The 27,673-nt window shown below is 50.5% G+C and overlaps 1 protein-coding gene across 2 annotated transcripts; it reads left to right on the top strand.

Moving 5' to 3' along the window:
• Positions 1–1,311: 1,311 nt before the first annotated feature.
• MYO1A (myosin IA) lies at positions 1,312–25,837 on the top strand. 2 transcript variants are annotated; one of them, XM_021091822.2, is made up of 28 exons: positions 1,312–1,663; positions 3,856–4,018; positions 4,118–4,233; positions 4,488–4,582; positions 4,752–4,856; positions 5,048–5,094; positions 5,228–5,291; positions 5,488–5,586; positions 8,323–8,426; positions 8,538–8,685; positions 9,120–9,238; positions 9,322–9,408; positions 11,261–11,326; positions 11,500–11,604; positions 13,881–13,943; positions 14,125–14,325; positions 14,505–14,731; positions 15,084–15,284; positions 15,555–15,648; positions 16,338–16,487; positions 16,597–16,665; positions 17,095–17,169; positions 22,338–22,472; positions 23,719–23,825; positions 24,219–24,351; positions 24,466–24,618; positions 24,799–24,926; positions 25,493–25,837. In XM_021091822.2, exons 2-28 carry the CDS (start codon positions 3,908–3,910, stop codon positions 25,617–25,619), a joined length of 3,129 nt encoding a protein of 1,042 aa, XP_020947481.1. In that variant the 5' UTR covers positions 1,312–1,663; positions 3,856–3,907; the 3' UTR covers positions 25,620–25,837. The 2 variants fall into 2 exon arrangements, with proteins under 2 accessions (XP_020947481.1, XP_013853091.2); XM_013997637.3 differs by having other exon boundaries at positions 3,840–4,018.
• The last annotated feature ends 1,836 nt before the right edge of the window (positions 25,838–27,673 follow it).

Here is a 27,673-nt window from a genome sequence, read left to right as displayed (position 1 = left end):
TCAATGGGTGGATATGGATAAACGCCAGTTGTAGGCAGCTGCAGATTTCTGGCCTGGAGGACAGAAGACCCGGGTTCTGGTCTCAGCTCTGCCAGGTTTGCAGCAGTGTAATCCTGGGGAAGTGGTTTCTCATTCTAGGTCTCTTTCCTCCACTGCAACATAGGGGGTCTTTAGTTGTTTCTGCCTCAGACACTGTGATACTGCTATACCTACACCCAAGATTATGTTCTAAGACGTCATTTCCACTCAGCTCTCTCTCTTTTTTCCTTGCCTTTCCCTCCTCCCAATATATGTAGTAGATCAATAAATTATGTAAGGGCAGTTTGGTAATGGAATTGCTGATGCTCCAGGCTTATGCAGAGAGCTTTTGCGAGAGCAATAGAGTTTGGACCTTGATCCAAGCAGCTGTGGCTGGGAGTTGGCAAATCTAATCCTCAGCTAAGTGTTTGTAATTATCTAATTTGCTCTTTGTGCATGCCTGGGAGGGAGGATGGTGGGCAGAGGGAGCCTCTTATTTAGGAATTTTCTTGGGTGGGTGGGGTACCCTGGAAAATAGGATTTTATAAGCTTCTTGTCTATCGGAGGCAGCTAATTCCAGCTGGGCTAGTGCCCAGGAAACAGTGTCCTGGGATCTTACGCAGTATTCTAGCACAGGAGAAAGATTAAAATGAGAGATACCAGGACTTGGGCTGGAACCTATGGCCGACTTAGGATCAGGAAGCTGTGTTCTATTTCTGGTTCTGCCATGTACTGTCTGTGGAACTAGGGCCACCTCCTATCATCTCTCTGAGCTTCCGTGTTTGCCTCTCATTTTCCCTTTGAATGGAGTGAGTCTGTACTGGCTACTTCACAGGGTGTTGCAATTCAGTGAGTGAGAGGTGGAGTTCAGTGAAACTGAATGAATGAAAATGTCAGGTGTTATCACTAATTTTAGTCTTTGGGTCTGTGTGATGGGCTCTGATTCATGGGGGGAAGGAAGTCATGGTACATCTAGGGACTTTGTCCGCTTAGTTCCAATAATGTTATCAATACCCCATGGCTCCCAATAAGACTGGAAGGGTAGGTTTGAGGGAGGTACTGTGTATTTGGTCAGAAGACACCCCAGCCTACCTACCTCCTTGACAGAATTTCTGTCTTTTTGAAAAAGTTTTTCCTTGGCTATAAATTCTCCTACTTCTGCACTCGTTCCCTAGTTTGGGAGAAACAGAGCAAGAACGCTGCTTGAACCCCTCAGCCAAGGCCAGCCAGATACCCTTTCCTATCTAGAGGGGGCTTTCTTATTTGGCCACATGTCTCCTTCTGGGTTTTCAGGTCTGTGAAGGGTTAAGCGAGCCACACCCTCAGCAGGAACAGCCTCGGACTTTGTGCTGAGCAGCCGAGCAGCCAGCAGCCAGCTCTCAGCTGTCTCTGGCCTCTCCTGGCTCAACTGGCACAGGGAGCCTTGGCTGAAGGAAGCAGCACAGAGGAAGGTCAGAAGCGTGGGCACTGGCACGAGGAGGGCCGTCTCTTTCCTGTCTTCCCCAACACCATGGACAGCTCCCGGTAACGAGGACACCTCTCCACCCTTGGGGCCTGGGCCTCCTATGCCCCCTTGCTGTCAAACTGAGATTTCATCCACCATTCTCCAAGGGACGCTGAGGTTTCCCCCTAGTTCCAGCGTTGGGTGAGTCCTGCATTAACCTGTCGCTACTCGTCCTTTCACATCTTTGTTTTGTTTGTTTGTTTGTTTGTTTTTTGTCTTTTTGCCTTTTCTTGAGCTGTTCCCACAGCATATGGAGGTTCCCAGGCTAGGGGTCTAATCGAAGCTGTAGCCACTGGCCTATGCCAGAGCCACAGCAATGTGGGATCCGAGCCGCATCTGCGACCCACAGCACAGCTCAGGGCAACACCGGATCCTTAACCCACTGAGCAAGGCCAGGAATTGAACCCGCAACCTCTTGGTTCCTAGTCGGATTCATTAACCACTGTGCCACGACAGGAACTCCCTTTCACATCTTTGGGTGCCCAGTATGGAGGCTGCTTTTTTCCCCCCTCCCCCACCTCCAACCAGTCATTTCCTACTCCTTTCAAATGTAAATCCAAAGAAGATTCCTTCTCCAGCCTTGCTTCTGCTTCTTCTGCTTCCCTGCCAAGTTATTTAAAATCTTAACTTTTTTTTTTTTTACTCTAGAAAATGTGGGACGATGCTAGTAGCTACTTCATGGGGATATTGTAAGCATCAAATGAATTAGCCTGTAAAGTGTTTAGAGCCTGCCTGGCCTGTAATCAGTACTACACAAGTGCTAGAGGCTGCACTAATCAGGATTCTTATTGCTCCCTCAGTTGTGACTTTATAGGACGTGGCAGGTGCTCCTAGGGAAAGCAGAGTGAAGGGAGAAGGCAACCTGGGCCCCCCCTTCTTGCCTGACTTTCCCTTCCTGGCTCCCTCCCTTCCCCCACCCAGGTTCAGCAGTGCAGGAGAGGAGGATATGGCTCTTTTATTCCTGTTAGGGAGTGGCCTTGACCATTGTACTAATAGTTCTGTCCTGCACCAGGTCACCCCACCTACTCAGTCCCACGGGAAAGACTGAGGAGCACTGGGCTTCCTCCTTAGGGTACACCTGCTGTGTGCCTGCTGCCTGGGGGCCAAGCCCCACGATGTTCCCTGCCCCCCAACTCTGCTTTTCCTTGCCCATTTCCACCAACTACTAAAAGCTAGGTGTGTCCCTCTGGGGCAAAGTCCATGCCAGAAGCTTATGGGCATGGGTGTAAAAGCTGGAGACATAGGGGCAGACATGTAGGCATATCCAGAGGTCCTGACAGCTACTTGCTTGTTGGGGAAATAAATGTCATTTTCATTTTTCTTGGGTTATGGAGGAACTCCTACCTCTGTCCTCAAACTCATCATCCTGTCCAGTCCTCATTTAAAAAAATGACTCTCAAGGAGTTCCCGTTGTGGCTCAGAGGATTAAGAACCTAACCTAGTGTCTGTGAGGATGCAGCTAAGGGTCCAGCTTTGCACAAGCAGTGGCGTAGCTTGCAGATGCAGGTTTTGACCCCTAGCCTGGGAATATCCATATGCTGCAGGTGCGGCCATAAAAAAAAAAGTTGGCTCACTGTAGTAACAGGAGGGGAGGAAAGATTTTGGAACAATTTTTGAAATAAATGTGGATGTCCTGGGTGACTGAAACAGGCTGTGAGAGGTAGAGAGTGGAGAAGAGAACTGGGGACAAGTGGGGATTCAGGGCCCGGGCCAGGGCCTCAGTGCAGGTGGGAGGGAGCTTCTGGTTCTTGACCGTGGCATGAAGTTTGATTATCCTTTCTCCCCAGCCATCTCCCCTTTAAGCACAAGGATGCTCCCCCAGCTGCCCACTGGGCATCTTCTTTACCCTGGTGGTCGGAGGCAGGGGTCCTGTCCCCCCCCAACCAATCCTAATCCAGGGGGCAAAGGATTCCCCCACCTCCTTTCAAGAGTTTCTGTAGCCCGGAGTTCCCATCATGGCACAGAGGAAAGGAATCTGACTAGTATCCATGAGGACAAGGGTTTGATCCCTGGCCTCGCTCAGTGGGTTAAAGATCTGGTGTTGCCGTGAGCTGTGGTGTAGTTCCACAGATGTGGCTCAGATTTGGCATTGCTCTGGCTGTGGCATAAGCTAACAGTTGCAGCTCCCATTCAACCCCTAGCCTGGGAACGTCCATATGCCACAGGTGCGGCCCTGAAAAGCAAAAAAAAAAAAAAAAAAAAAGTTTCTGCACCTTCCACAGTTTGCTTGGGCTGTCTGGAGGCCTCTCCCAGGCTGGAGGCTCTCTCTAGGACTTGGGGGATAGGAAGGTCCTTTTGCCTTCCTCCCCTTAAACAGTTACTGGCCCCTAAAGCTGAGAAGACATCAACAAACTGATCCCAGGATCAGTAGCTCCACTGGCCATAATGCTCCTGGAAGGTTCCGTGGGAGTGGAGGACCTAGTGCTCCTGGAACCCCTGGAGGAGGAGTCTCTGCTCAAGAACCTCCAGCTGCGCCATGAAAAGAAGGAGATTTATGTGAGTGCACGTGGATGCCCGGGCTCTGGGTGTGTGGCCTGTACCTCCCCACAGCCCCCACCCTCGCTCATTCAACTTCGTCTCCTTCCCTGGCTCCAGACCTACATTGGAAACGTGTTGATCTCAGTGAATCCCTACCAACAGCTGCCCATCTATGGCCCAGAGTTCATTGACAAATACAGGGACTACACCTTCTATGAGCTGAAGCCCCATATGTGAGTAGAGGCACTGAGGGAAGGTGACCTTGCTATGAGGAGACATCCTGATTTCCTCTATCCTTCCTCCTGAAGGAGGTTCTCCAGCTGCCCCGTCCTCCCCTTGGCCCTCTGAAGACCCCTTCCTAGGCCTGTCACTTGCCTTGGTCTGGTCCAAGAGGGGAGGACAAATGAATCTGGGGCTAGGGATTGAGTGAAAGATAGTGTCTTGGATTGGCCCCCATACTGGTCATCACCCACTTCCTCCCCGCAAGCTATGCGCTGGCAAATGTGGCATACCTGTCGCTGAGGGACCAAGACCGAGACCAGTGCATCCTCATCACAGGCGAGAGTGGAGCCGGGAAGACGGGTGAGGCAGCCCTGGAATGACCCCTTTGTCTCTTTCTGAGCCAGGCCCAGCCCTGCCCTCACCCGCTGAAATTCCTTCCTGGTTTTTCCCAAGTCTGAATGGTATGAGGTGCTGGAATGAGGGAGATTAAGGGGGTTGGTGGGGACCCACCAGAGGTTTTCTCTTACAGAGGCTAGTAAGCTGGTGATGTCTTACGTGGCGGCTGTCTGTGGGAAAGGCGAGCAGGTGAACTCTGTGAAGGAGCAGCTGCTTCAGTCCAACCCAGTGCTGGAGGGTGAGAAGTCCAGTCTTTGCCCTCTTCACCCCACCCCCACCCCCATCCCCAGTGTTCCCCCAAACCGCTCTTCTTGTTCAGCCCGAAAAATCTGAGACTGGCATGATGGCCAGAGGGCCTCCCCCTTCCCCTTCTCTGGAGTCCCTTCTCTCCCCCCAGCCCTCTCACTTCCCCTCCCCTCCCCCCTGCAGCTTTTGGCAATGCCAAGACCATTCGCAACAACAACTCTTCTCGATTCGTGAGTGACCGTCTCCTTAGCCTGGGAGGAGAGGTTGTGGGTGTTTGAGACGGAGGAATGCAGCACAGATGCCCCCTGGACAGGGTGGTAAAAAGAGGAAGTAGCAAATTCTCTCTCTCTCTGGTCTCTGAAGGGGAAATACATGGATATTGAATTTGACTTCAAGGGATCCCCCCTCGGTGGCGTCATCACCAACTGTACGTGTCTCCCATCCCACTTAGCAGCCCTCCCACCTGCCCTCCCGGTGTCCCTTCCTGCTGATCTGCTGTAGGAAGATGCATGTTAGACCACCAGACTTCCCAACCACTAGGAACACCAGGGTTGAAGGCAGAATTAGAGGAAGCTGTAGCATCTCCCAGATCCTCAGAACACTATTTTCAAATTCTCTGCCAGATCTGCTGGAGAAATCCCGCGTGGTGAAGCAGCTTGAAGGAGAAAGGAACTTCCACATCTTCTATCAGATACTGGCTGGAGCAGATGCGCAGCTGCTGAGTATGTGCCTGCCCCCGACACAGGACCGCATACCCCCAGCCTCCATGCAGTCCCCAGAGACCCTGGGCCCCCATCCCTGCAGCCCTCGTCCCTGGAATCTCATCCACTCATCTTAGGGAACAAATGCCTTGACCTCTGTGTTCTCTTCCATTTTGAGGGTTTTATTGCTAGAAATAAGCCTTCTTACCTCTTCATTGCTCTTGTTTCTCCTGCCTGGATTCCTCTTTTCCCAATTTGGCTTCAAAAATGGAACACTTGCTTCCATCTAGCATCCTTTCCTGTCTTCAATTTAAGGGACTTTATTGATAGCTCAGCAGGAAATCAGCTGTTCAAGGACTTTTCACTGAGCTCTAGTTGAAGTTGTCCTGGGTCTACATCAGCCTCACCCAGTTCCTGGCCCTTGATTTCCTCTTCTTAGATAGTTCTGTGGAGGTTCCATTCATTCAGTCATCAAGTATCACTTGAACACCTGCAGTGATGGAACATTGTGCCAGCTTCTAGAGATAGAGTTGGACCCTGTTTTTTGTTTTTATTTTTAGGGCTGCACCCTTGGCATATGGAGGTTCCCAGGCTAGGGGTCTGATCAGAACTACAGCAACTGGCCTATACCACAGCCACAGCAACACAGGATCTGAGCCACGTCTGCAACCTACACCACAGCCTATGGCAACGCTGAATCTTTAACCCACCGAGTGAGACCACGGATCGAACCCACAGCCTCATGGTTTCTAGTCAGATTCATTTCCACTGCACCACGATGGGAACTCCTGGCTTTAAAGAACTTATCGTCATCTAGGGATGGCAGATGTGTGAACAGATACATCATGATACAGTGTGATCAATGCCAAGAGGCCTGTGCGGTTTGCTGTGGGAGTAGAAGGCATTGGGCATCTTGCCTTGTTCTGGGGAAGAGACCATCCCAACCTGGATGGTGGACGGGCCTGAGGTGGCTCTGGATGGGCATTACTGTAGGGTGATGGGACTTAAGGCCCTGCCAGAGTTTCCCTTCCCAGTTCCCCCTCTGGCTAAGGGTACTGTGGGTGTCTAGTCCACAAGAACCTGTCCTTGTGGTTTCTGGTTATTCTGTGCTGGACTTGTGCCTGTCTCCTTTCCCCTTCCTGGAGTCTCTATGGTTCAAGAGCCCCCACAGGTCTCATCATCCCCGCTGGCTTAATAGTCTTGATTGTCTTCAATTTGTCTGAATCATAGGTACTACTAGTCTCTTGGCGCTGGCTGATTCTGTACTCACTGGTTTGAGTTGAGTCTGTGTGGAGCCTCCTTGGTATCTTCATCCCAGGGCCTTCCTGACTCATTCTCCTTCCAAACCCCCCTCTTTAGCAGCTTCCTGTTTCAAATTTTGTGTCTCAGGGAAAGCTGCCATTAAGCTCTAGTTTGAGGGACACACTTTGATTCTCAGATTATTTGCATAACAGATAATTGATACCCCTCAAGCTCCCTGATGTAACCCACACCGTCCCATCTCAGGCGAACAGCTTGGACCATTCCCTTGATTCATTTATTAAATAGAAAAAAATTGAGAGTTCCCTCATGGTTTAGCAGGTTAAGGATCCAGCATTGTCACTGCTATGGCTCTGGTTATGCTGTGGCACAGGTTTGATCCCTGGCCTGGAAACTTCCACATACTACGGGTGTGGCCAAAAAGAAAAAAAAAAAAAAAGAAAAGAAAAAAGTTTCTGCATTCCAGCCAGGTACACAGAATACAAAGATAGAAAACACAATTGCAGGGATTTCCCTTGATGGCACAGTGGAAATGAATCAGACTAGTATCCATGAGGATGCGGGTTCAATCCCTGGCCTCACCTAGTGGCTTAAGGACCCAGTGTTGCCATGAGCTGTGGAGTAGATTGCACATGCAGCTCAGATCCTGCGTTGCTGTGGCTGGTGGTGTAGGCCAGCAGATATAGTTCCAGTTTGACCCCTAGCTGGGAACTTCCATATGCCACAGGTGTGGCCCTAAAACAACAACAACAACAATTAAAAAAAACCCACAATCCCAACACACAAGTCATTTGTGTGTAGGAGGGACAGTAGAAAACCAAAACCTAGCCCATGTGGTGTGCCCTGGGAGAGAGAAGCCCTGTGGGGGAATGAAGAGAGCTGTTTGGCTCAGCCCTACCACGTCAAAGGAAACTTTCCAGAAGGGGGTCAGGGTTGGGGAAATTTGTCAGTGCTTTGTGAAGATAATGAATGTGCTGACCTGGGCAAGGGTGAGGCATTGAGGTTGAGGGTGGGTAGGAGGTGCTCACCCTTCTTTCCTAGAGCCACTGAGAACTGAGCAGGACTGAGGCTTCACTTGTCTGTTTCCACTGTTTAGAACCCCAGGGGTGGGGAGAAGAGTGAAATGAGGCCTCCCTTTCATAAAAGTTGAAGGGAGTTTCCTGGTGGTCTAGTGGTTAGGATTTGGTGCTTTCACTTCTGTGACTGGGTTCAATTCCTGGTCTGGGGACAGAGATCTCACATCAAGCCACTGCATGCCATAGCCAAAAAAAAAGATGGGAAATCTCAATAATTATGAACATTCCAAACCCTAAATACCATTTTAAAATGAGCATAGGAATTAATGATCCCAAAACAAAGGAGGCAGGGGAAGAACCTACAACAAAAATGGCTCCTTAAAAGAAGGAACCAACCTAGAGCAAGGGCTGTGAGAGTGAAGGCTAGAGAACTCCAGAGAGCCTGTGTACTGACCCTTTCCCTTCACTCTGGCCCTCCCAGAGGCCCTGAAGCTTGAGCGGGACACAAGTGGCTACGCCTACCTGAACCCAGAAGCAGCCAGGGTGGATGGCATGGATGATGCCTCCAACTTCAAGGACCTCCAGGTGGGTGCCAGGATGGTCCCTTAGGCCATGCCCTGAGTCCAGGCTCTGGCCTTGAGAAGGGAGGCGTTGTTCTGGCACCATGGTTCAGCTTCGGACTTCTTTCTCCCCAAGAGTGCGATGACTGTGATTGGGTTCTCCAAGGAGGAGATTCAGCAGGTGCTAGAGGTGGCGGCCCTGGTGTTGAAGCTGGGGAATGTGGAACTGGCGGACGAGTTCCAGGCCAATGGGATACCAGCAAGTGGCATCCGTGATGGGAGAGGTCTGCACCCACCCAGCTCCCCAAATCTCCTACAGTTTCTGTTGTTCCACCATCTCCAGCATCATAGACCTCACTCTGATTCAGTCTGTCTCTGCCCATGCTTCCCCACACATATTCAGAACACCCTGTGAGGCATATTGGAATGAGGTTTTGATGTTTCGTAGACCTAGGTTCTGAGACTTTGCTGAGTCTCAGTGGATTCTTTGCAAAAATGAAGGCAGTTAGACCTGTTTCAGGAGATCCTCATATTAAAGGAGACAATGCATCCAAAGTATCAAGATCTCCCTTCTCTCCTCCTCCCCTGAGTTTCCTCCAGAGCCGCGTTCTGGATCAGCTGTAAGGACTTCCCCAGTATGACCCAGGAACACCAGTCTCTCCGCTGTTTCACTTACCAGCCCTCTCTCAGGCTGTGTTGTATGTCCTCATCACTCCAGGTGTTCAGGAGATTGGGGAAATGGTGGGTTTGAATTCAGGGGAACTAGAGAGAGCTTTGTGCTCAAGGACCATGGAAACGGCCAAAGAAAAGGTGATCACTGCACTGAATGTCACCCAGGTAAGGAGCCCTGTGGGGGCGGGGGGCTGACTTTAGATTAGGCTCTGTGGCTGCCTCACTAACCAGCTGGCCCTGCCCTGCAGGCCCAGTATGCTCGGGATGCTCTGGCTAAGAACATCTACAGCCGCCTCTTCAACTGGATAGTGAATCGAATCAATGAGAGTATCAAGGTGAGAGATTGCCCTCCTCCCTGAACACTGCTTGCCCCTGCCACTGGCCCCCTGCCTTGGGTTCTGAGATGAACAGAGTAAGGAGGATAGTGTGTTGTTTTGGAAACATCTCTGTGTTTTTTTTATTGTTTGTTTGTTTGTCGTTTTGTCTTTTTGCCTTTTCTAGGGCCGCACCCGTGGCATATGGAGGTTCCCAGGCTAGGGGTCAAATCATAGCTGTAGCTACCCGCCTACGCCAGAGCCACAGCAACGCGGGATCCAAGCCGTGTCTGCGACCTACACCACAGCTCAGGGATCAAACCCGCAACCTCATGGTTCCTAGTCGGGTTCGTTAACTACTGAGCCACGACGGGAACTCCCATCTCTGTTTTTTTTTTTTTTTTTTTTGTATTTTTGCTATTTCTTGGGCCGCTCCTGTGGCATATGGAGGTTCCCAGGCTAGGGGTCGAATCGGAGCTGTAGCCACCGGCCTACGCCAGAGCCACAGCAACGCGGGATCCGAGCCACGTCTGCAACCTACATCACAGCTCACGGCAACGCTGGATCGTTAACCTACTGAGCAAGGGCAGGGATCGAACCTGCAACCGCATGGTTCCTAGTCGGATTCGTTAACCACTGCGCCACGATGGGAACTCCCCATCTCTGGTTTTTGAGTTCAACTGTCTGGATCCCCTCCTTACCAGCTGTGCGGTCCTTCAGTTTCACAAAGAGTCTGAGCCCCTGTTTCCTGATTTGGAAAATGAGACACTTAATGCCTACATGTTTCACAGGATTTAGTGAGGATCAAATAAAATTATGTACGTGGTTACCACATAAGCCAGCATTTCTACTCATAGGTATATATCTAAGAAAAGTGAAAGTAGGTGTCCACATAAAAACCGGTGCATGAATGTGCACAGAGGCACTACTCATAATAGCCAAAAGAGTGGAAACAACCAAATGTCCATCAACTGAGGACTGGATAAACCAATGTGGTATGTCCATATAATGAGATATTATCTGGCTGTTAAAAAGGCTGACGGGCTGATACATGCTCAGCATGGGTGGACCTTGAAAACAAAGGTCTGAAAGAGGCCAGACTCAAAAGGTCACATTTTGTATGATTCCACTGATATAAAAGGTCCAGAATAGACAGATCCATAGGGATGGGAGTTAGATCAGTGGTTACCAGAGGAATGAGGAGTGATGGCTAATGGGTCCATGTACAGGATTTCACTTGGGGATGATGAAGATGCTCTGGAATTTAATGATAATTATTGTATACCTTTGGAATATACTTAAAAAAAAAAAAAACCCGACCCCACTGAAAATTTAAAGGGTAAATTTTATGGTGTGCAGATTAGGTCAAAACAGAGCTATTATTTTAAAATTATATGTGTGAAAGTGCCATCAATTTAGAAACTGTTACTGGAAGCCAGCAGGGTAAAATGGGATTAGGTTTGGGTAAATGCTTAGCTCTTTTGAAGTTGTTGGGTTTTTTTTCATCAGTAAATTGGGAATAATCACATCTTTTAGGGCTATAAGAATTAATGAAATAAGAACTTTTTTTTTTTTTTGGTAAAATGCTCCACAAATATAAGGGATTGTTATTTTCCTGGCGAGATTTTACTGTCTTTCTACTTTGTACCATGGGAGCATCATCCTGGCATCTTCCTTTCCTTCCTTTCCTCCCTCTTTGCCTGTCCTTCAGCGTATAGAGGAGGAAGGAGAATAAAATCACGGCAGTTCCTTGCCAGCTTAGTCAGGCTCACCCAGGTTCTCTTTGTCCCCTGCTCCACTCGCATCATCCCAGAAGGGCCTGGCCTGGTATGCAGAGGGCCGGTCCTCAGATTTATCTTTAACTTCTCTTCAGGTGGACACTGGGGAGAAGAAGAAGGTCATGGGGGTCCTGGACATCTACGGCTTTGAAATATTAGAGGTGAGAGAGCGTCAGCAGTCTCAGCACCGGGCTTCCTGAGGGTTAAGGACGGCAGGCTCAAGGGAGGCTGTGAGACAGGAGGCAGGGCTGAAGAGGGAGGAAGGTCTTGGGCTGAGCTGAAGAGGGAGGAAGGTCTTGGGTCTCTCTCTCTCTAACCCGTGTACCCTCCTCAGGATAATAGCTTCGAGCAATTTGTGATCAACTACTGCAATGAGAAGCTACAGCAGGTGTTCATAGAGATGACGCTGAAAGAGGAGCAAGAGGAGTATAAGCGAGAGGTGAGTGATGCCTTCCCTGCTCCCCCTCTCTTAGATGACTTCCAGGCAGATGCCAGATCTTTCTTTCTCCTTCGTCACAATTTCCTCGCAGTTGTCCCCAGATGGGAACATTAAGGACAGCTAAACATTTCAGCACTGCCAGGAAGCCCTAATTCTCGGCTGTCTATCCCCAGTTCCGCATACTCCCACTCCAGGCCAGGCGAGGAAGGGGGCAGATTGATGGAAGGGTGTCGGGTGGCTGGGGATGGGGAAGAGTCCTGACAAGAGTGAAGTGACAGCTGTGCTTGGCTCAAGGCAGACCATGAACTGGATTTAGGAGGGGCATTTCCTCCTGGGCTTGGCATCCTACCACATCCTTTTCTGGGCCCTTCTCCGTCTCCAAATCCTTTGTCTTCCCCCCCCCCGCCCCCCCGGGCTGGGCTGGTGTTGCTGCCCTCTCTTATAGCACCCTGACCCCAGACTTCCTCACCAGCAGTGCCCCATGGCTCAGAACTTCCACACTCCTTCCCCTGGTCAGCAAAACCCCATGTTTTCTAAGGCCAAGTGTTAGAAAATGTCTCTGAGCTCATCCATTCCAAAGTGTGAATGGCTGAGTCTCACCCATCAAAAACTCTCCCTGGGATGTTCCCTTGAGCTCTCAAGAACCTGCGGTGGCAGAATTTCAGGCCATGTGGTCACAAGTAAAAGTTTTTTAGGTTTGTATGTTTTTACGGTAAAACTTTACATAGATGATACATTCCCTCCCATGCTTCAAGATTCAAAAAGCTTAAAAAGGTGTATAAAGAAAGGTCTCCCTCCAACCCCATCCCTGCCTCCTAATTCTCCCCTGCATCTAGAGGCAGCTAACTGAAGTCTGTCTTCTTCCAGAGGTCTTTGATGTAGACTCAAGTAAATCTGTAAATATATTTTCCCACAAAATATATTCAAGTGGCAGTGACTACGCTCTGTTCTCTATCTTGCTTTCGCCAGTTAACAAGAGACCTTTCTGTATCAGTACATAAAGATGCTTTCCTACAGCTGCATAGGATTGTAAGGCTATCATCATTCATTTAACCAGTTGGGAAAGGTGTTTTGGGATGGAGTTGCAGGGGGGCAACTTTACTTAATGCCATTCTGCATTCCCTAGAGACCTGTGAGGAGGGAGGAAGAGAAAGACTTGTGCTCCCTAACCACACCTGGGAATGGCCCGAGCCTGGGAGGTCTGGCTCTTGCATGGTCAAGAGCTATCCTGCCTGCAGGCCTGATGCCCAACAAATCTCTAAATTAGAGAATGATGGTCTTTGGGTCTTCTGTTTCTGTACCATTCTTGCTTTAAAAAAAATAGAGGGAGTTCTGGATATGGCTCAGTGGTAACAAACCTGACTAGTATCCATGAGGATGCAGGTTCGATCCCTGGCCTCACTCAGTGGGTTAAGTATCTGCCATTGTCGCAAGCTGTGGTGTAGTTCACAGATACAGTTCGGATCTGTTGTTGCTGTGGCTGTGGTATAGGCCAACAGCTGTAGCTCCAATTCGACCCCTAGCCTGGAAACTTCCATATGTCGCAGGTGTGGCCCTAAAATGTAAAAATAAAATGAAATTAAAATAAAATAAAATAAATAAAATAAAATAATAGATCAGTGGTTCTGAAAGTGTGGTCCTGGACGAGTAGCATCAGCAGAACCTGGAAACATGTTAGAATGGCAAATTCCTAAGCCCTGCCCCAGACCTGCTGAATCCAAAACTAGCAGTGGGGCCCAGCAGCCCGTTTTAGCAAAAGCCCTGCAGAGGACTGGGATGCACACTGGAGTTTGAGGGTCACTGATGAAGGCCTTTGATGATGTATCAAATTAGCTTTGCGGTTTGATGATAAGCTCATTTATGTGCTTTGGTTCTGTAGTTTGTTGCCAGAGCAGTATGGCCATTTGCTCTTCCACCTACTCAAGGATCCTTCTCTACTTCCAAGTAGGATAAGTAATCCCTATCCCAACCTTCACCCAGCACATCACATACACTCCCTTCTCCACCCTATAGCAGCTGCCGGGCCTTTACACTCTCTCATCCTCTCTCACTACTGCTCTGGGTCTTCCCATTCATCTATCCACCCACCCCACAAATTCTCCATCAACCTTGGAGGGATGGGGATGGAATGGGAACCACACCAAGGACCTCTGTGAATTATAAGGCTTTCTGATGGTCCTTTGTGGGGTGGGTGAAAGGGATCCTGGTTCTGGTGATGTCTTTGAAGACTTGTCTTGGACCTGTTCCATGTGACTTGTCATGTCTCCCCTTGCCAGGGCATACCGTGGACGAAGGTGGACTACTTTGATAATAGCATTATCTGTAACCTCATTGAGCATGTAAGTTATTCTTCTCTTCTCTCTGGGACCTCCCCTTCCAGGGTGCCCCGACATTCTTCCCCTCTCACCCCTCCCCCACCCCACTTGATAGGGATGGTAGACAGGGCAAAGGGGCGGCCGTGAGGATGCGGACATCTTAGCGGACCAGACGAGGTTGGACTGATTTTGTTCCCCCACCCAGAATCAGCGAGGCATCCTGGCCATGCTGGATGAGGAGTGCCTGCGTCCTGGGGTGGTCAGTGACTCCACCTTCCTAGCGAAGCTGAACCAGCTCTTCTCCAAGCATAGTCACTATGAGAGCAAAGTCACCCAGAATGCCCAGCGCCAGTATGACCACAGCATGGGCCTCAGCTGCTTCCGCATCAGTCACTATGCGGGCAAGGTATATCACCCCATATCGGCAGGGCTGGAGGGTAAAGGCTGGGACCTGGGCACAGGCTGAAGGCAATGGAGGAGGAAGTGGGGGTAGACGAGAACTGAGAATACCTCACAGTGAGACTGGGAGGGCCAAGTGCATGACAAGGTCGTGGGCTCTCCAGACCAAGTGCTGCTCCTCTACAGGTGACCTACAGTGTGAACAGCTTCATCGACAAGAATAATGACCTACTCTTCCGGGACTTGTCCCAGGCCATGTGGAAGGCCCGGCACTCCCTCCTTCGGTCCTTATTTCCTGAGGGTGATCCCAAGCAGGCATCTCTCAAACGCCCCCCAACTGCGGGGACCCAGTTCAAGAATTCTGTGGGCATTCTAATGAAGAACCTGTATTCCAAGAACCCCAACTATATCAGGTAACATGCTGGGCCCACAGGGGAACATACTGTGTATGTGATGACACATGCAGGGGCCATGTACAGTAGAACATGTCCGTGTGGGGGTTGGTCTCTGGAATGAGGGTACCAGAGGCCCTTTCCTCATGGAAAACAGTCAGCTGAGGAGCTAAGAGTCTCAGAGGGGGAGAGTGTCACAGTCAGGTAGGGACCATGCTATAGTGGGTGAAACTGGGAAGACTAGTGTGTCTGCTTCCTCTGAAATTTTTCAACTAAGGGGATTGCGTGCAGAATAGAAGCACAGAGACCATGATGGGTGACACTGGCAAGAGTGAAGCTCCTGCAGCCTGGGCCTTGTCCCACCTCCCACCAGGTGTATAAAGCCCAATGAGCATCAGCAGAGAGGTCAGTTCTCCTCGGAGCTGGTGGCAGTCCAGGTTCGGTACCTGGGGCTGCTGGAGAATGTGCGGGTGCGACGGGCGGGCTATGCCTACCGCCAGGTCTATGGGTCCTTCCTGGAAAGGTACCGGTTGCTGAGTCGGAGCACTTGGCCTCACTGGAATGGTGGAGACCGGTAAGACTCAGTGGGAGACTGGGGAGCAGGGGACGGGGTGGGGGGCAGGGAGCACAGCGAGCCTCTGGGTGCCAGGAAGGCAGTACCACATGCATCACTAAAGCCTCGTGAATGGATAGTTGGGGAAATGAATTGAGTAATCACTTTCAGAGGCTCTGAAGTCTGTTCAGGCCCTGGACCCTTTTCCCAGGGTAAAAGGGGTGGAGGAAAGGTGGGAGCAGTCCCTCCCCTGGGAGGCGCCTCGGCAGCTTTCCCCACCTGCTCTTGTAGGGAGGGGGTTGAGAAGTTCCTGGGGGAGCTGAGCCTGTCCTCAGAGGAGCTGGCCTTTGGGAAGACAAAGATCTTCATCAGGAGCCCCAAGACTGTGAGTTGGAGGGTGCCCTTGTGTCTGGTGGGGCTGGAAGGTGGAAGAGGTGGAGAGCCCAGCTGAGTGAGAGGCTGTGTGGAGGTGAGCTTCTAGAACCTGGAATAGTGGATGGGGAAGTCTTCTCTCTGCAGGGATGTTATCTCTGGGAACTGAATCCTTGGGCTCCCACCCTGCCTATCCTGAGCCTGGAAGTTAGGTGTGCTTGCGTTGCCCATCTGAGCATCTCTGTCTGAAGCAGGACTCCTTAAGTCAGGGTGTCTGAATTTCCAAGTCCTAGCACAGTGCCTGCTAAAGAGTTAGAGCTCAGTAGATGCTAATTACATGCATTTTTTTGTTTGTTTGTTTGTTTTTCTTCCCATATTTGGCCCCCCCAAGGCACATGGAGTTCCTGAGCCAGGGATCAGATCCAAGCCGCAGTCATGACCCAAGCCACAGCTGCAGCAATGCTGGATCCTTAACCTACTTCGCTGGGCCAGGGATTGAACCTGCATCCCAGTGCTTCCAAGATTCCGCTGATCCCGTTGGGCCATAGCGGGAACTCCAATGCTCATTACATGAATGAATGCATAAATGAATACACTAAGAGGACAAAGGAGTGGTCAAATAAAACACTGGCTAGGGAGCCTTTGGTGCCATGGGGTTCCCCTAGGCCAGCCTCTTTGTTCCACCCTTCCACCTCTCCACAGCTTTTCTACTTGGAAGAGCAGAGGCGCCTCAGACTCCATCAGCTGGCCACACTCATACAGAAGATGTACCGAGGCTGGCGCTGCCGCACCCACTACCAGCTGATGCGCAAGAGTCAGATTCTCATTTCCTCTTGGTTTCGGGGCAATATGGTACCAGTTATCCCCAAAGTCCCTTCCCCTTCACTCTAATAGGAGGGTGGGAAATGGAGAGGTGGTTCGGAAGGTGGCGTTTTTCTAACAGGCCCATTGTTCTCTATAGCAAAAGAAACGCTATGGGAAGATGAAGGCGTCAGCATTGTTGATCCAGGCTTTTGTGAGAGGATGGAAGGTAATGGGGAAGGGAGAGGGGTTTTTTCCCTGGTCGGTCAGTCGTGCCAGCTGCTGGGCGGGAAGAGTACGAGAGAACAAGTCCTGCTCACACCCAGGATACACCTCTGTGTGAGGGCACAAATGTGTCTGGGTGTGTTTCTGGGTCTGCTCTGTGTGTGTTTGGGAGTGGGTGCACCTTGGGGACATCTGAGTATGTGCCTGGGTGTGTCTCCAACTTGGCAGCAGAGCTCTGTCTTCTGCTTTGAGGGTCTTCCTCGTTGCCAGCTTGCCTGACTTTACTCCCTCCCTCCAGCTGTAGCGTCAGCTCTTGAGCTTACGCTGTTCTTCGTGTGGTGGAAAAATAGTAGCACCTCTTCCAGGCCTGTCTTCTGGCTTCCAGATAGATCTGTCTCTTTCCTCTGACTCCTTTCTTGTTTGTCCCTGCCAGGCCCGCAAGAATTATCGAAAGTACTTCCGGTCAGGGGCTGCCCTCACCTTGTCAAATTTCATCTATAAGTGCATGGTAAGTGGTGGGGGTTGAGGGTGGAAACAGGGCATCGAGGAGGGAGGGACAAGTTTGTAAGAGGAAATACGCGGGGTTCGAGAAAAGATGACTCGAAGCTTTTCCCCCAGAGCCTCGTTAGTTTGCATGTACTTAAACCCGAGAAGGGGAGGGGTAGGAGGCAACCTGCAGGGAGAGGGCCCCAGCGCCTCAGGGCCCAGGGGCAGAACCAGAGCACATTTTGGCGTGAGTGGACACTGCAGGCAACACTGTGTCAGGAAGGCGTCCCAGACACCCACTGACTAGTCCATGGTGAATAGACCAGAGAAGAGGCTGGGGCTGGTTGGTTAAAAACACTTAAGAAGCCCAGCCTCCTGGAAGAGCAGAGAGAGGGCACACATAGGCTTGACTAACCCAGCTCTGTCCGGAGATGCATTTTAGGGTTGAGCAGCGAAGAGGAGGGATCATATCTTCCTTCCATCTCTTCTGAAAGTAAAGCAGGCCAGGTGGAAATCGAATCTCAGGAAGGATCTCAGCTCTGGAGGACTCAGGTCAGGGTGGCAGGAAGAAGCCAGGACAGGCTTGGACATTCAAACTGTAGATAGTTTCCAGCGAGAGGAAAACAGGGACAGAGAGGGGTTGTATCCAGAGACCCATCTGACAGCAGCAATGCTTCTGAGAAGGATCACAGGAAGTCAGGCCTGGGGGAGGTGGGGAGCAGCACTTCCAGTGCCACCTTGGGAAAGACCAGGAGATCTTAGACAGAGGCCTGGGGGTGGATTAGAACTGACCTCAGCTGAGTTGGTTTTTGACAGTCGTTGGGACTCTTATGAACTCTGCTCGTAAAGACATGAGACACATTCACTGGAACTCCTGTTGTCGGAGAGGCTGGATGCCTTGGCTGGGTTGAGGACTGGGGGCTCTGGGCCTCTTCACTGCCTCCCTGCGCCTTCACTGTGTCCTTCTCCTCCTCCTCCCCAAGGAAGCTCTGTCTTTCTAGGCCTCCCCGCTGCCTGGGCTCTCCTCAGGCCGGCTCCAGGGTGTCTGCCTTCCCAGGGTACGTGCTCTCTTGCTGCACACCCGAGGACTGTCATCTGGTTTTGCTCTTATCTCCTGACTGACCTCTCGTCACCTTTTCTTTCACCTGTCAGGCATCTGCTGAATGTCACCCCCGGAGTTGTTGGGTTTAAACCGGTGTTTCAATAAATCATAGTTACTACAGATGTCTGCATGCAGGGCACCCCCAGGCGTTGATTGCTCCAGTGTTTCTGATTAGTCCATATTTTGCCGTTGCCTTGCCTATGCCCACAATTTTTTGGATACTAACTATGCACTAAGCCCTTTGCGTACATTAACACTAATACCTCCAACAATCCTATGAGGTAGATCTTTATCTTTCCCTCATTTTATTGGTAAAAACTAAGGTCCGGAGAGGTTGAATAACTTGCAGCTGGTAAGTGGTGGAGCTGGATACAAACTATTTGAGTTTTAACCACTGCCTATGGATGTTTCGCTGCCCCAACACCCCCACCCCCGGCCCCCATGCCCCCCACAGAGGTCTGGGCAACCCAGGCATCTATGGCTCTGGGTAGACCCAGGGGCAGGAGGGCTGCATAGGGAAAAGCAGAACTTTCTAGATCTAGAAAAAAAAATGAAGAATTAAAAAAAGAAAAGAAAACCCTCAGAAACTCCACATCAATTGGAACATGGAGGTTTATGGGAGATGCTTAAAAATGTTTATTGAATTAAATCAAACCAGGCCAAGGACTGGGGACTCCAGGGTTTAGATCAGACCAAGCTTAATAGACCTTTGTAGTGGGAAATACAAACAGCTTGGATAGTTCCTGGGTTCCTGGACAGTTATAGCAATATACTGCATGTTCTGCCTTTTCTTTCTTTCTTTCTTTCTTTCTTTCTTTCTTTTTTTTTTTGGTCTTTTTGTCTTTTCTAGGGCCTCTTCCTATGGCATATGGAGGGTCCCACGCTAGGGGTCTAATCGGAGCCATAGCCGCTGGCCTACACCACAGCCACAGCAACGCCAGATCCGAGCCACGTCTGTAACCTACACCACAGCTCACGGCAACACCGGATTGTTAACCCACGGAGCAAGGGCAGGGACTGAACCCTCAACTTCATGGTTCCTAGTCAGATTCGTTAACCACTGTGCCATGACAAGAACTCCTGCCTTTTTCTATTTTAGCTTTTTTTCTTTTTTAGGGTCACACCCATGGCATATGGAAATTCCCAGGCTAGGAGCTGCAGTTGCTGGCCTACAGCAATGCCACAGCCACAGCAACGGCAGATCCAAGCTGCCTCTGTGACCTACACTGAAGCTCACAGCAATGACCGATCCTTAACCCACTGAGTGGGCCAGGAATCAAACCCGAATTCTATGGATACTGGACGGGTTCGTTACTGTTGAGCCACAACAGGAACTTCCCTTTTTCTATTTTAGGTTTGTTTGTTTTTTTTTTTTTTTGTCTTTTTAGGGCCGCCCCCTCGGTATATAGAGGTTCCCAGGCTAGGGGTCTAATGGGAGCTACAGCTCTGGCCTATGCCACAACCACAGCAACGCAGGATCCAAGCTGCATCTGTGACCTACAGCACAGATCATGGCAACACCAGATCCTTAACCCACTGATTGAAGCCGGGGATTGACTCTGCATCATGGATGCTAGTCAGATTCGTTTCCACTGAGCCACAACGGGAACTCCTATTTTAGAGTTTTTTTTTTTTTAACTTAATATCTCAGTAAAAAGTTTTCATAAAAATTCCAAAAATTTGGAAGTCCTCAAGATCGAGCCATTTTCTATATCTTCAATAATTCTTTTTTTTTTTTTTGTCTTTTTGCTATTTCTTGGGCCGCTCCCGCGGCATATGGAGGTTCCCAGGCTAGGGGTCTAATCAGAGCTGTAGCTACCAGCCTACACCAGAGCCACAGTAACTCGGGATCCAAGCCACGTCTGCAACCTACACCACAAGCTCATGGCAACGCCAGATCGTTAACCCACTGAGCAAGGGCAGGGACCGAACCCGCAACCTCATGGTTCCTAGTCGGATTCGTTAACCACTGCGCCACGACGGGAACTCCTATATCTTCAATAATTCTATCTCATAAACAAACAGGGTCCTAAGTGCTTCCTGGGATATAAAGACTTAATGTTCTGGGTTGGGGGAGACTAACCAGTCAGATGCCACAGCTGAAACCCGGCTGGATCCTGGATCAGAAAAAATGAAAACAAAGCTAAAGAGGACATTTCTTAGAAGTTTATAAAGCATATTAGGAGAGATTTGCATATGCATTGCTGGTGGGTGAGTGTATCTACTTAATGTTAATTTTCTTAGGTTCGGTGATGGAATCATGGTTGTATAGGAAAATACCCTGTTCTTGGGCAGTTCGTGCTTAAATTTTAGGAGAAAGGATGATAACTATAACCTACTTTAGGATGATACGGTAGCCAAGATTTGTATATATGTGTGTATATTTTTGTCTTTATATATTTGTATGCGTTTGTATATACGTGTGCTGTGCGTGTGTTAGACCACAAAGAAAGGGTAAGATGTTAACATTATCGGTTGGTGAATTTAGGTGAGAAGTATATGGCATACACATGTTCATTGTAATGTTTTTTCAACTTTCACACACATTTTAAAAATTTCAAGATAAGAAACTGCATGATATTTTAAAAAGTCAAAAAATTAAAGTTAAAAATAAGTCAGATTATGTCATTCTTCCCCTAAAACCCTTTAATGGTGTTCCAGTCCACTCAAATAAAAGCCAAATATCTTTACCACAGCCTACATGGCCCTTCGTGATCTGTCCTTGACCAGCTAACTCTCTGATCTTCTCTCCTCTTGCTCAATTTAGTCCAGTCACACTGGCTTTCCTTTTGTTCCTGGGATATAGGACCACTCCTTCCTATCCCAGGCCTGCTTTTTGGCATCCTAGCGTGTACAATTATCTGATGTTACATTCTGTGTTGATTTGCTGTGGGCCGTCTCATTCTCCACCCCCAATAGAATATAAACTCAGTGAGAATAACGACTTTGGTTTACTCTCTTCATTACTGTGTCTCCATACTTGGAACTGTACCAGGTGCAGAGCAGACACTCAGTAATGTTGTTGAATGGTGAAAAAACCCAGGACCTGGGATCCTGACTCACAAGGACTTACTGCCTAGAAGAGGGAGAAGATTTCCATGGAGATAACAGTAGTACAAAAACCACAAGTATAGGAGTTCCCGTCTTAGCACAGTGGAAACAAATCCGACTAGGAACCATGAGGTTTCAGGTTCGATCCCTGGCCTCGCTCAGTGGGTTGGGGCTCTGGCGTTGCCGTGAGCTGTGGTGTAGGTCACAGACATGGCGCGGATCCGGCGTTGCTGTGGTTCTGGTGTAGGCTGGCAGCAACAGCTCCGATTAGACCCCTAGCCTGGGAACCTCCATATGCCAAGGTTGCGGCCCTAAAAAGACAAAAAGACAAAAACAAATGAACAAACAAACAAAAAAACCCACAAGTACAGACAAAAAGGTACAGGGCTTTAAAGAAAGGAGAGACACCCCTGGCCCAGGGAATTGGCGAGGGCTTTGAGCTGCATCTCAAAGGACAGGTAGAATCTGAGTTGGCAGAGTTGAGCTGAGAGCAGCATGAACCAAAGCACAGAGTCATCCTGTATGTATGAGCTGGGCAGAGGGTAGGGCAAGGTGTCCAGTCTGGTTGGTGTGCCAGGGTGAGGCAGGGGATCCTGTGACAGGAGGTTGCGCTCTCAGTAAAGGACTTTGAGGTGCTGGGCTTGACTGAGCAGAGAGAAGGGGAGATTTGGTACTCGTCCAACAGCTAACACAAACAGTCTGGAGGCAATTATGAGCTGAGAGAGTAGGAAGCGGTAAGAGCAAAATACTGAGGTGTTTTCCTATTGGCTCCTCCCACCTCACTATCCCAGGTAGAAGGTATCTGCTCAGAACTAATCCCCCTCTCCCTCTATCACCATTCACGCTCTTACTGCGCAGCCTCAAGCCTACATTCCTACCGAGAGAGATCAGGAGGGACCCCCTTCCGTCTCCTCAGCTCCACTTGCTGCTGCTCCCTGCAGGCGGCCTCCTCCACCAGGGGCAGGATCTGGGGGTGAGTTTGCCTGTCAGGCGGTCTTCTCATCATCCGAGTCCCAATCCCCCTGCTTCCAACCCAGGCTCGGAAATTCCTCCTGGGGCTGAAGAACAACTTGCCATCTACCAATGTCTTGGACAAAAAGTGGCCAGCCGCCCCTTACAAGTACTTCAACATGGCTAACCACGAGCTCCAGAAGCTCTTCCACCAATGGAAGGTGAGCAGGCCTGGGTAGCCCCTCTCATTTGCCTTTTTTTCCCTCTTCCTCCTCATATTCCTCTTCTGCCTCCCTCTGCCACTTAACTTTTTTTTTAAATTATAGTAACACATAAAATTTACCATTTTAAGTTTTGTGGGGTTTTTTTTGTTTTTTGGGTTTTTTTTTTTCTTTTTAGGGCCACACCTGCAGCATATAGAAATTCCCAGGCTAGGGGTCGAATTGGAGCTGCAGCTGCCAGCCTATACCACAGCCACAGCAATGCTGGATCTGAGCTACATCCGTGACCTACACACAGCTCATGGCAATGCTGGATCCTTAACCCACGGATTGAGGCCAGGGATCGAACCTTCGTCCTCATGGATCCTAGCTGGGTTTGTTACTGCTGAGCCAAAATGGGAACTTGAATTTTAACCATTTTTAAGCATACAGTTTAGTGGCATTAAGCACATTCACACTGCTGTGCAACCATTACCACCATCCATCTCCATATTTTCTTTCATCACTCCAAACTGAAACTCTGTTCACATTAAACAATGACTCTTCATTCCCCCAGCCCTCAGCCCCTGGAACCTACAATCTACTTTCTGTCTCTATGAATTCAACTATTGTAGGACCCTCTTATAAGTGAAATCATAGCATATGTGTCCTATTGTTTGGCTTATTTCATTGAGCACTGTTCTCTATTCAGGAAAAGCTTGTGGGGTTTTTTTGTTGTTGTTTGTTTGTTTGTTTTGCTTTTTAGGGCCATACCCGAGGCACATGGAGGTTCCCAGGCTAGGGGTCGAAGCAGAGCTACAGCTGCCAGCCTACATCACAGCCACAGCAACGCAGGATCTGCAAACTATACCATAGCTCATGGCAACGCAGGATCCTTAACCCACTGAGGAGGCCAGGGATCGAACCCACAGCCTCATGGTTCCTAGTCGGATTCATTTCTGCTGCGCCACGATGGGAACTCCTAGTCAGGAAAAGCTTTTGAGCACTTGTCTGGGACTAGGCCTTGTGCTGTGTGCTGGGCAGAGAACCCTTCTGAGACTTGTATTTGATTATTTCCATCTCCTCCCCCCAGCACCCCTCAGCCCCAGTGCTCCTCCATCCCTGCCCTCTCTCAAGTGTCTAGTGCCTGTCCCTTTCCATCTGTTACTCTTCTCCAGTCTCTGCCCCTCTCCTCCCATGGTTTGGTGTTCCCCCAGCCCTGCTCTCTTCCTCCGCAATCTCAGTTCCTTCCCTTCCCCCATCACAGTGCAAGAAATTCCGGGATCAGCTGTCTCCAAAGCAGATAGAGGTCTTGAGAGAGAAGCTCTGTGCCAGCGAGCTGTTCAAAGGCAAGAAGGCTTCATACCCCCAGAGGTGAGGGCCCCCCAGACCCTGTGCAAGTTCATCAGCCGCAAAGAGAAGATTCCCCAGGAGGCACAGAGCTGTTGTTCGCAAATGTTTAGTGTGCATCTGAGTCACCTGGTGGGCTGGATAACCACCAGATTGCTGCACACCCTCCTCAGAGTTTCTGATCCAGGAGGCCCCGGGGAGAGGGGGGCCCAAGAATTTGCCTTTCTAACAAGATCCCACGGAATACTGATGTTGGTCCTGGATCATGCTCTGAGAACCACGGAGACAGTAGAAATGGTAGAGGATGGGCGAGCGAGCACTGGAGGGCTAAGAACGGACTCACTGGGGCAGGTGCAAACCCTTGGGGGTCAGAGGTAAAGACCCTGTCTCCACTGCAAACTTCCTGTGTGTGCTTAGTGTCCCTGTTCCATTCCGTGGTGACTACATCGGGCTGCAAAGAAACCCCAAGCTGCAGAAGCTGAAGGGTGGGGAGGAGGGGCCTGTTCTGGTGGCAGAGACCGTGATGAAGGTCAATCGTGGCAACGGCAAGGTGAGAGCCTACATCCTGAGCTTCCCCCTGCAGCCTGATCCAGAACCTCGCTGGTAGCCGAAAGGGTGGCGATTAGTCCCCGTCCTTCCTCACTCTTTCCTGTTCTGTCCCTAGACTTCCTCTCGAATTCTCCTCCTGACCAAGGGGCATGTGATTATCGCGGACACCAAGAATTCCCAGGCCAAAACTGTCATTGGGCTGGACAGTGTGGCCGGGGTGTCAGTCACCAGCTTCAAGGATGGGCTGTTTAGTTTGCATCTGAGCGAGGTATCAGAGCTGGGGGCTTGGGGCAGGGCCCCAGACTGGAGAATATGGTGGACATCAGGGGGCTGGGCAAGCTGGAGGTGAGGGGGACCAGACCTCTCTCTCTGGGCCTTTGATGTCTCCCAGGCTGCCCCTGAGGAGAAAAAAATGAATCCCTTCCCTGCTGTTTTTCCCCTTCCTAAGGTATCATCAGTGGGCTCCAAGGGGGACTTCCTGCTGGTCAGTGAGCATGTGGTTGAATTGCTGACCAAAATGTACCGGGCTGTGCTGGATGCCACGCAGAGGCAGCTTCCAATCACCATGACTGAAGAGTAAGGCCATGTGCTGGGGGGCGAGGGATGGCTTGGGGCAGATGACCAAGCTGTTGGTCATTGTGACCGGGAAAATTTGTGCATTCAGAAAGTAAAATGTGCTATGTCAGGTCAGGGCCACCCAAGTTCTCTGGGGCCTTGAGTCTTTGGATGTAGGGGCTGGCGGGGGATGTACTTGCCTCAAGAAGGGGAGGGGAAGCCCTCATGAAAATACATAACTGGGGAGTTCCTGTCGTGGTGCAGTGGTTAACAAATCTGACTAGGAACCATGAGGTTGCGGGTTTGGTCCCTGCCCTTGCTCAGTGGGTTAACGATCCGGCGTTGCTGTGAGCTGTGGTGTAGGTTGCAGATGCGGCTCGGATCCCGTGTGTTGCTGTGGCTCTGGCGTAGGCTGGTGGGTACAGCTCCGATTCGACCCCTAGCCTGGGAACCTCCATATGCTGCAGGAGTGGCCCAAAGAAATAGCAAAAAGACAAAAAAAAAAAGAAAGAAAGAAAAGAAAATACATAACTGGGGGTGAGGGGATGAGGGCACCAGCTTTGTCCTTCTGTCTCTTCCCCCTCCAGGTTCTCAGTGAAGTTCAAGGAGGGCAGTGTGGCTGTCAAGGTCATCCAGGGCTCTCAGGGTGGTGGGAAAAGCAAGCTGAGCTGCAAGAAGAAGGGGAGTCGTTGCCTGGAGGTGACTGTACAGTGAGGAGGCACAGCAGTTTCTTCCTCCAGGAGCCGCACCAGCCCCACCCACCTTTTGCGGGAGGATCTGGTGTGTGAACCCCCTGATGGGGAGTGGAGCTCAGAGATTGAAGATCCCTTGAAGAGGGCGTGCTTCTCCCAAACCTTTCCGGTCCTCTTTCCAGACTTAGCTTCCTCCTACCCTCAGCCTTCACCCACTAATAAAACAAGAGACTTTGCAAAGATTTGGTCATGTGAGTGGGTCCCTGTTCCCCCATCTTTTCACCAGCTTGTACTTAGACCCTCTGCCCCCCTCCTTGCCTCTTCTCAGGCTCCTTGGAGCGAGCTAATGCAGATAATAAGAATGAAAAAGAAGGGAAATTGTCTCCAGGCTCCTCAACCGGCTGAGCTCCAGCGGGGTTTGGAGAGACGAGGGTGGGGGGCGGGGCAGCCAGGGATGGGGCTCAGGTCGCAGGTGGCCAGTGAGCTGATTCATTAAGTGTGTCCCTGGAGGCAAGAAGTTAGGATCCTTGTCTTGGCAGAATCTGGGATCCTTTGGAGATTGAGCCTGAAAAGAGGCCCACGGCTGGAAGGCTCATGTGAGTTGAGGTGAGCTGGGCCATGCAGGGTCCCCACACCCAGGAGCTCCACAGCCCCCTCCACCTCCAGCTCAGCCCTGGGCTTCATCACCCCTGCCCCCGGCACCCTTTTCCTTTCCATATACCAGAGATGCCAGGCTGCTGCCAGCAGTTATTTTGCTAATCACTGCCCCACAGCTGGGGCCTGCTGCTGGTGGGCACTTGACATCGGGAGGCTCCCCTACCCTGATTCTCCCATCCTCATGACCTCTTCCCTCTTGTCTGTATTTATTTTCTGCGTGTCGTCGTCTTTATTTCTCTCGGTTTCCAACTGTCTCACACCATCTCGTCCCTGTTTCTGTGGGCTCTGACTAGTGTTAACATCTAATATTTTGTATAATGCTTTAACTATCCCCCCACTTCCTTCCTGGCTATTTCCTCACAGACTCTGTCTTGTCTCAGCCTCTCCCTCTCTGGTCCCTACCTTAGGGAACAAGCAGCTCCTATGTTTGCAGTAAAATGTAGATCTGTGCTCTGTGAGCGCGTGCAAATGGCTGCCTTTGTTTCTGTCTGGGCGGCTGTGCTTCCTTTCAGGGTCTCCACCTTCCCTGCCTCTTCCCTGCTCACTGTGCCTGGAGGCTGGGGTCTCCCTCCACCTCAGCCTCCATCAGCAGGCAGCTCACGCCCCAGGTAATCACTCTGGCGGGAGACCTGATTAACTCCTCCTCTTGCCTGCAGATTAATCTTGCTCTCAGAGCACAAGCCAGCTCGCGGGCTGGCACACCCTGCTCTAAGCTGAGATAGGACCCAGGGAGGCAGCTCTTCCTAATGGGTGAGGGGCTAGAGCTGTCGTGGGGGGCTATGTCCTGGGCTGGGGCTCTAGCCACCCTTGTGCCACCCCCACAGCTCCCCCCTATCCTTGACTTCTCAGAATCAGAGAGGGGGATGGTGACCAGAGCCTGACCGCCTCCACTCGCTGCCTCATCTCCTGCTCCCAGGGCCCAAATTGTCGTCACTTTCCCAGTGAAGTGTCTGGTCATTTTCAGAAGCAATTTCAGGAAAATATGCAGCTGCTGCTCCCTGTCCTGCTTTTCCTTTCCAGGGCTGAAGGCACTGTCAGCCTTCCGGGCTGGTGGGAGGCAGAAGGGTTGGGGTTCTTCCCCCCTGAGTCATGTGGACGAATGCTAGGCTGAGGAACTTGGGGGGACTAGGGGGCTGGTGGGGGTAGTTTCCTCTCTTCTTTACTCTCCCATCTCTCCTGCCCTCCTTTTCTTTTCCATCTCTGCTTCTCTTCTGGGGCTCAGGAGAGTGTGTTTTTTTCCCCTGCAGGGGCTCAGTTTCCCTACCTGTGTTAGAGGGTTTGAATTGGCTCCATCATGATGGGAAAAGCTGAAGTTCCACTGCCCACCCAAAGTCTAGGTGGTTTGAGCCTCTGCGGGGCACAAGCCATCCTGGCGTCCCCTAACCTCTATGAGGGGCCATACTAGCATCTCATGGCACA

This window comes from Sus scrofa, chromosome 5 (assembly GCF_054392235.1).
Source record: "Sus scrofa isolate SSC_HxYL_T2T_F1_AM1 chromosome 5, Sscrofa_HxYL_maternal_Yorkshire_Landrace_v2.0, whole genome shotgun sequence".
Classification (NCBI taxonomy): Eukaryota; Metazoa; Chordata; class Mammalia; order Artiodactyla; family Suidae; genus Sus; species Sus scrofa.
The sequence above is the reverse complement of the archived record's forward strand: the minus strand, read 5'-3'. Positions and strand labels throughout refer to the sequence as shown.

Coding starts and splice junctions, on each gene's coding strand:
- MYO1A (XM_021091822.2), top strand. CDS start 3,908: ATGCTCCTGGAAGGTTCCGTGGGAGTGGAGGACCTAGTGCTCCTGGAA. Junction 4,583..4,751: donor GAGTGGAGCCGGGAAGACGG/GTGAGGCAGCCC, acceptor TTTCTCTTACAG/AGGCTAGTAAGCTGGTGATG. Junction 11,605..13,880: donor AAGAGGAGTATAAGCGAGAG/GTGAGTGATGCC, acceptor TCCCCTTGCCAG/GGCATACCGTGGACGAAGGT.